General features: G+C 34.8%; 1 protein-coding gene across 1 annotated transcript; it reads left to right on the top strand.

The window, feature by feature from the left end:
• Nucleotides 1-235: 235 nt before the first annotated feature.
• Nucleotides 236-9,122, top strand: zpld1b (zona pellucida-like domain containing 1b). The gene is given in 11 exon segments (XM_056474239.1): nucleotides 236-347; nucleotides 2,848-3,068; nucleotides 4,383-4,564; nucleotides 4,655-4,727; nucleotides 5,049-5,146; nucleotides 6,022-6,056; nucleotides 6,059-6,101; nucleotides 6,321-6,492; nucleotides 6,568-6,673; nucleotides 8,646-8,675; nucleotides 8,959-9,122. Coding segments are annotated over 11 exon segments (1,230 nt in total). The 5' UTR covers nucleotides 236-241.

The following is a 9,122-nucleotide window of genomic DNA, read 5'->3' as shown; positions in this document are numbered from 1 at the left end:
CAGGTTGTCTGGGACAGCTCTTTTTGTTTGAGGTTTCTGATAATGGCTCATTGTTTCGGGCCGCGGTGGAGGGCCTGTGGTGCGGATGGGCCGATTGAGATGCCAGGCTTCACATTCACTGACCGCCAGCAGGCCAAACCTGCATCAGGGGACTGAGGTTAGAGAGACATCGCTATGATTTATTATTATTAATTATTATTTTTTGGTTGAAATGACATGTTCTCTGTTTCCAGGTGTTGAGATGGAGTGGATGTGTGTTGCTCTTGTGCTTTTCAATGGGATTCATTTAGCTTTTTCACAATTCAATGGATTCAACTGTGATCCCAACTACCACAGCAGATTCCCTGGTAAGAGACAACATTAACTGTATATGCTGGAGAATGTGAACGGTGATAAAGTGAGGCTCAAACATTCAGGGTCAGTAAGTGTTTTGTTTGTGTAATTTCTTTTTGAAAAAAATTAATGATTTTGATTGGCAACTGATATGCACTAAATTTATGGAAATTAACAGTATAATCTTAGAACAGATCTGTTTTAAATGTTAAAAAAAATAATCATCAAATCATTTGCAAAAATAAAAATAAATGCGGTTATATTATATAAATGAAGAGTTTAAATGCAAGTGCCGTCTGGAATTTTCTTCTACAATGAGCATTTTTCCCAGCCTCTCATGTTTATGTTCAGTTTATGTCATGTTAAAATCAATGAAAATAACCTATTCTTTGCCATAAAAGTGAAATGACTGAATCAAGACATAGGATCCTGAGAAAAATGCTAATTTTAGAGGAACATTTCAGATGACACTTAGAGGTTTTTGCATATAAACTCTTCAAATAACTATTTTTAATATTCAACATAATAATAAATAAAAGTAATAATAATATAAAATAACATATAAAACATAACATAATGTAACAATAAAAACATTGAAAATCCACACAATTTCGATTTTATATATATTTTTTTTAACTTTACAGTATAAATTCTAGACATTCTAATTTCCCATTTTTAGTGGAGTCAAAAAGTTTATCTGTACTGATTTTATTATTAAAATTGAACTGAAATTATTATTTTATTTTGTTTTATTTTAACCTGTAAATAAATATGAATTGTTTTGTTTTTAAATGTATAATGAAGGTATGTTATGATTTCTTACAGTTCATTGTTTATTTATTTAAAGTTGTTAATTAATTGTAATTACACAAATTAATATGTTTTAAATAAAATTAAAAAAATATGACAGTGATTTTGGACTTTTCGTTAGCTTTGATGCAAAATTGAAGTGATGAGGTTTTTGACCAAGTAACATTCACTGTAAAAAAAATGCAGGCTTTCACACAATTACATGTTTTCCCAACAAAAACCGATTAAGTTAATGTATCTGTTTTAACAAATTTAAGTGGATTGAACATAAAACAATTAAGTTTTCCAATAAAACCCCTCAAGAATTGTGTTGTCCACTCATTAATAACAATAATATATATATATATATATATATATATATATATATATATATATATATATATATATTAAGTAAATTCTAGATATTCTAATTTTCTATATGAGTCAAAAAGTTTGTCTGTACTGATTCATTTAATTTTTTTTTTCTTTTAACCTGTAATTAAATATGAATTGTTTTGTTTTTAAATGTACAATAAAGGTATGTTATGGTGCATTACAGTTCATTGTTTATTTACTTATGCGTGAAATGAATAATTACGTGGTTAAACCTTTTAACAAGCATCGTAACTACCTGGTCGACCTTTTATCCATAGGCTATCATTATTATTTTTATTGCTTATTACTATTTACCAGAGTTGTGTCAGTATATTATTCAATACAATCGTGGGCCAAAAAAACATTTTTCAAGGAGTGCACCTTAAAGGGTTAAGCTATTTCATTAAAATGAAATTGATGTCATTTCGTTTGTTGTGATGCAGGATTAAAGTGATGACGTTTTTGACCAAGTAACATTCAATGTAAAAAAAATCCAGGCTTTCACACAATTCCTGCATGTTGTCCCAACACAAATCGCTTAAGTTAATGTAACTGCTTTAACAAATTTAAGTGGATTGAACATAAAAAACAATTAAGTTGTCCAATAAAACCCCTCAAGATTTGTGCTGTCCACTCATTTCAAAAAAGTAGTTTGAACAAGTAGAGAAATTTATTTGGCAGGGGTTTTTGGTTTGTTTTGTTTGTTAGCTTTTTTGTATTAAGCTGTTAAAAAGGTAACTAGATTATTGTATGTTATTCATGTTCAAATCACACTCCCCTATAAAGCAGAAGCAACATAGAAAAATAATATTAATACTTACTTACTTACCTACTTACTTACAGGGCCATTTATATCAAAGTTGTTATTTAGCCGCACCATGTTGGTGTTTCATAACATCCCATTTTCACAAGGTGGGTCGTTAGTCCAACACTCAACCCCCAACCTGGATCAGGACATATATATACACATACACACTATATGGACAATAGCGCATGTCTTTGGACTTGTGGGGAAAACCAGAGCACCTGGAGGAAACCCACACGAACATGGAGAGAACATGCAAACTCCACACAGAAATGTCAACTGACCCAGCCAGGGCTCAAACCAGCGACCTTCTTGCTGCCCACTGCGCCACCATGTCGCCCAAATAATATTAATAGCATCTCAAAAAATAACTTGAATCTTTTGGAGCTTGAGTGCTGCTGTCATTCGAAAGTTAGACATTTTGAAAGTCACAGTAATATTTCTGATCAATTTTGCTCTTAAATGGTCACACTAATGATCATAAAAATGCTAAATTTATCAAGCGATGCCTTTTCATGGACTCGTGATATTGTGTTTCCCTCAAGGCGAGCGAGACATCAGCATCTACTGTGGTGTTCAGACCATCACACTGAAGATTAACCTCTGTCCTGTGCTGTACTCTGGATACACTGATGTTGACCTGGCGCTGAACAGCCGTCATGGAGAACCACAGTGCAGAGGCTTCATAAACAACAACACCTTCCCCACAGCGGTGCTCTTCAGCATCAGCCTGAGCTCACTGGAGGCCTGCGGGAACACACTGCAGGTCAGGACACAGGCACTTACTCACAAATACTGTAGCATGGTGTTGTAATGGTTAATAACACTTTATATTGATGATCCGCTTTAGACATTGTGTTCACTGGAAGTAACTCCTCAACTACATTTAAACTAACATTAGAATATAAGTACTGTCACGTTAATATCTTCATTTCATGGCTTACACCAGACATTCTGTTGACTATAAGTAACTTTGCAAGTATATGTTAAATTATTTTATTAACACTAACTCTATACTTTGTAGTCTATACTGATTGCATGCAACCAGTGAAGCCATAAAATCCTGAACACAACCAATCTTCACCTTACAGCTACTGTCACAACCTTATCACAGCTGCCTCAAAGGACAAAAACACATGAGAAAAATGTGTATTTAGTGTTATTTCATGCTATTACATGGTTATTAACCATTTTGAACAAAATAATGTTTCATTGATATAGTTATTCTTATTCCAAAATTTGTTTAATGGTTATTTTCAACTTTGTTATGAAACAAATAACAAAATTATTTAATTTACCAATTAGCTTTGTGTAAAATGGCAAGCCGTTTTTTTTTTTTTTTGCATACAATGTATTTATACACTGTCTAATTTGCATATTAATGCATTCTTGTGGCGAAATTAAATGGAAAAAAAATAGAAATCTAATAATTGGAGTAATAATTGGCAGGAAATTCATAATAGTATCTTATATTTATTAGGAATGATGAAATATAATTTATTTTCCTATTTTGACGGTTGGTCTCGCATGTCTGCCATGTTTGCAGTTTGTTTACATATTTCACCCGCTTTTGTAGTTCTAATCAATTTCACGTCCGACGTGCAATGTATTGTGGGCAATATTAGCGGTTAGCGTATTAACGCTTCTACACTTTGAATTTTTACCAGAAATAGTAAACCATCCGAGTAACTTTGGCATACTCCTGTCAACAAACTATGGTTTGCGAATTGGGACGCAGGAGTTTCTCCATAGGGAATGGTTGAGTGGTTGCAGTTTGCTAGTGGTCAACCTGATTTGATTGACAGCGTGTCCCACCCTCAAGCCAGTAAACACATCAACAGAGTGATAGGAGATATTATTGAATGTGAGACAAAGTTATTTTAATTAATGATTATGAGGAAATATACAGTGATGGATAAGTAATTCGGAAAAAAACTCTGTAATACAACATAAAAAAGCATTGCAGATTTGATTTTATGCTGACTTAAATGTGTTGGATCTACTGAGCTATACATAAAGGGTACATAAACATCAACACAAATATTTAAATTCTTAAAGCCTCTTTTGTATCTTTGTACAGGTTTCTACAACTCAAGGCATCAATGCGTATGGGAATATCTCTATGGTGCAGATGGGAAATATTTCGGGCTACATCGACACTCCAGACCCTCCCACTGTTATCAGCTACCTGCCAGGACTGGTGTATAAGTTCAGCTGTAGTTATCCTCTGGAGTACCTGCTCAACAACAGCCAGCTGGCATCGTGAGTCTGCCTCACTGACGCAACAACCTACATCTTTCTAGTATTGGTCTACATATAATGTATGCATATATGTATGTATTTTTTTGCCAGCTCATCTGCTGCAATAACAGTGAAAGACAATAATGGCACGTTCCTGAGCACTCTCAGCCTGGTGCTTTACAATGTGAGTGATCTCTGTTGTTGTTTTTTTGAAACTAAATAAATTAGATAAAGTAGTATTAAAAGTATGCGATAACAGAATAGCTTTTTGATCAACTTTTTACATTCTCATTTGAATAAATGAATGTTATTTCACATATTTATTATTGATATTCACATTTATTTTTGAAAATGTGTTGATTTAAAAATAATACGTACATTTGGTATGATTGTAAACTATTTTTGAACTGTGGTTGCGTACAACAATGCATATGTAGCTGTTTATCAAATGGCATGTTTTCACACAGATTTCTCTTATTAACGTTCTTTACGTCATCTTTTACAGGACTCAACCTTCAATCAGCTGATCTCTATACCAGTGTCTGGCCTGTCCTTAAAGACTCGTGTGTTTGCTGCCGTTAAAGCTACAAATCTAGATAGGAGGTATATGATGTCAGAGAAATACATATTTTAATAGAAATACAGTGCACAGCATATATTGTATAAGTACACCCCAAACAAATATCTTTTAAACTCATATTTTTAATAGGGAGCTATACAATATTAGATTTGTGCATATGCATTAGATTAGTCAGTACTGAAGCCAAATCTGGAGCTTATCTAACAAAATAACTTACGATAATGGTACAAAAACTAGTACAGCCAAAATTATATGTTTGGGAAAAATATTATATACAAATTTTAAAATATAAAAAATGAAGAGAAGCAAAAAAAAAAAAAGATTTAAAAATTAGTTGAAATTTTGTAGTTTGTAAATTTTTTTGCTATATTTTGCTTGAGTTTAATTGTTTAAATTTCAATTTCTAAATGACTAAAATATTATTTTAATAAATATATCTGTTTATTAAATATGTTTTGTTTAAATGCACCAAAATACACTGCCTATATTCACTGAGAAATAGATAAAAATATTACTTTTCAAAATGGGGTGTACTCAATCATGCTGTGCACTGAATTTATATATATATATATATATATATATATATATATATATATATATAGAGAGAGAGAGAGAGAGAGAGAGAGAGAGTTGATTTAACCAAGAAAATTACTTAAAAATAGAAACATGATGTAAAAAAAAAAGCAATTCAATAAGACAACAGTATTTCTTATACTAAAATAACACTGTTTTTATATAATGTCAACTATAAATTAATGCCATTAATACATTTTTCTATATATTTTCACATATTTCAAATATTCAGTGTTTGAACCTATTAACAATCTTTTTTAAGAAGTCGAGATTAAAGATTTGATTTCCTTTGACAGCAGAAGCGTCTGTGTTTTCTGTCCCACAGGTGGAACGTCCTTATGGATCACTGTTACGCCACCCCTCTGGGAACCCAAAAGATGAGATTCGCTATGACCTTTTCTTTGGGTAATTTGGTATTTTCTGAAATTATGTGCGCATTAACTCGGTGAGTCCTCATTACCTGCTCAACTAACTGACTACCATACAATGCACAAAGGCCTTTTAGAGGAAATCATTTGTGTATGAGTGTGTGTGCGCGACTGTGTGTCTATTTCACTATAACTGAACATAATCACTTCATCATCCTATTTGAAGCTCCTATTTTCTGTGACGGGGGTTTAATAGGTGCTACAAGGATCCACAGACCACTGTTTTTGAGAACGGGAAAAGTCAGATGGGCCGTTTTGCATTTGAAGTCTTTCGTTTTGTGAAACATAAGAACCAGAAGATGTCCACTGTGTTTCTGCATTGCATCACAAAGCTGTGTCGAGCAGATGACTGCGCAATTCTTATGCCGGTAAACTTAATGCTGAAGTTTTTTATGGTTGTTAATGTATTTTGAGTGTCCTGACGGTAATATCTGCCATGGCAGATCTGTGGAAAACGCAGGAGGAGAGACAGTGAGGCTGAGCATGCAGTGTCAGGTTCATCCTCAGGGGATGCCGTCATAACCGCCGGCCCCATAATCACCAGGAGTGGTGAGAGCCTTCAGCTTTATAGTCGGTTTAGTGCACCGAAAACAATGACAATTGAGGTTTGCTTGCTTTTACAGAAGTTGCTGTTTTAAGTGGATTTAATTATGAAGAGTATAAAAGATACATTTGCTCAACTCTACAGCATAATATTACAATTAATGAAGCTATTTTTTAAAGTACACATGGCACATCATATGGCAGCAAATCAATACATTTAGGCATGTAGACATGATCAAGACGATCTGTTGCAGTTCAAACCGAGCATCAGAATAGGGAAGAAAGGTGATTTCAGTGACGTTGAACGTGGCATGGTTGTTGGTGCCAGACGAGCTGGTCTGAGTATTTCAGAAACTGCTGATCTACTGGGATTTTCATGCACAGCCATCTCTAGGGTTTACAATAAATAGTCCGAAAAAGAGAAAATATCCAGTGAGCAGCAGTTCTGTGGGCACAAATGCCTTGTTGATGCCAGATGTCAGAAAAGAATGGCCAGACTGGTTCAAGCTGATAGAAAGGCTACAGCAACTCAAATAACCACTCGTTACACCCGAGGTATGCCGAAGAGCATCTCTGAATGCACAACGCGTTGAATCTTGATGCGGATGAGCTACAGCAGCAGAAGACCACACCGGCTGGCACTCCTGTTAGCTAAGAACAGGAAACTGAGGCTACAATTCGCACAGGCTCACCAAAATTGTACAATAGCATCTTGAGTCTTGATTTCTGCTGTGACATTCAGATGGTAGGGTCAGAATTTGGCGTCAACCACATGAGAGCATGGATCCATCCTGCCTTGTATCAATGGTTCGGGCTGCTGGTGGTGGTGTAATGATGTGGGGGATATTTTCTTTCCACACATTGGACCCATTAGTACCAACTGAGCATCGTGTCAACACCACAGCCTACCTGAGTATTGTTGCTGACCATGTCCATCCCTTTATGACCACAGTGTACCCATCTTCTGATGGCTACTTCCAGCAGGATAACGCACCATGTCATAAAGCGCGAATCATCCCAGACTGGTTTCTTAAACATGACAATGAGTTCACTGTACTCACATGGCCTCCACAGTCACCAGAGCTCAATCTAACAGAGTACCTTTGGGATTTGGTTCATGAGATTCCAATCTGCAGCAAATGTGTGATGCTATCATGTCAATATGGATCAAAATCTCTGAGCAATATTTCCAGTGTTTTGTTGAATCTATGGAATGGAGGATTAAGTTCTGAAGGCAAAAAGGGGTCCAACCCTAAATACACACACACATCAAATTAATACATCATAAAATTCTAAATAATATTTATTTTTATTTAAACCAAATTTTGTAACATTTAATTTTTTATATATTTTTATAAGTCTTTGCTAAAGAGAATTATTTAAATCAGCAAATCTTACAGACCGCAACATTTTTTTAAAATATTATTTTTTATTATATATATATATATATAGTATATAATGGCATATAATTTCTATATTATAATTTTTAATAATAACCTCAAGTGAATTAGTCAATCGCATAGACATAAAAATTTGGTGGACAAGGTAAAGTAATGGAAACTATCAATACATTATTTCTTCTAAACATGCCAGCAAAATCAATAACAACAGTGAAAAAGCAAGCAGTAAAATGATGCAATAATCTATCTATCTATCTATCTATCTATCTATCTATCTATCTATCTATCTATCTATCTATCTATCTATCTATCTATCTATCTATCTATCTATCTGTCTAAGATCTTTCCTCTGGAATTATGATTGTGTTATATTGTATTTACTTAAAGGGATAGTTCACCCAAAAATGAAAATGTATACTTTATTTTATAATCCTTGAGCCATATTTAGAAACAGCGAACTTTTAGATAAAATGGTCTCAAATGTTCAATGAAAAAAAAATCACCTAGATTTTGGATAGTAAATGATCACTTTATCCCCCCTCAAAAAAGGATAAACTCAACTTGTGTGTTTTCTGCAGACGAATCTCCAACCAACAACTCACAACTAGGTAAGGTATAAAAACAGTGACTCCTCTGGTAAATGTTTTTCAGTAGTGTACACCCACTCCCTGCATCCTTTCTGTGAGAATTAAGCCTTGTTTTCACAATGCAACAATAGACACCAGTGTCAAGTTCTGCAAATAAGATCCATGACAGGACTGGTACCCATTTACACAACTATCTTGTCTATTTCTTGACCCCCGTCCCACTCTACCCCATTGACCCCCCTCCCCTCCCCCCAACTCTCCACTGCCCCGTTCTCCCCTCTCACCGCTGTCTGTGGCTCTGCAGTGAGCAGCTCGTCCCAGCCTCTGAATGCAGTCACCAGTGCGCTGATTTCAGGTGTGGTTGTGCTGGGTGTGATGAGCCTGGGCCTCTTCATCCTCTCCCTCAGGCTGCTCAGGAAGCCCAGCCCGTCTAATCTGACAGGGCTTTGGAACCCCAGCTCCAGATGA

Source organism: Danio aesculapii, chromosome 15 (assembly GCF_903798145.1).
Source record: "Danio aesculapii chromosome 15, fDanAes4.1, whole genome shotgun sequence".
In the NCBI taxonomy this organism is placed as follows: Eukaryota; Metazoa; Chordata; class Actinopteri; order Cypriniformes; family Danionidae; genus Danio; species Danio aesculapii.
This window is presented reverse-complemented; position numbering and strand designations above follow the sequence as displayed.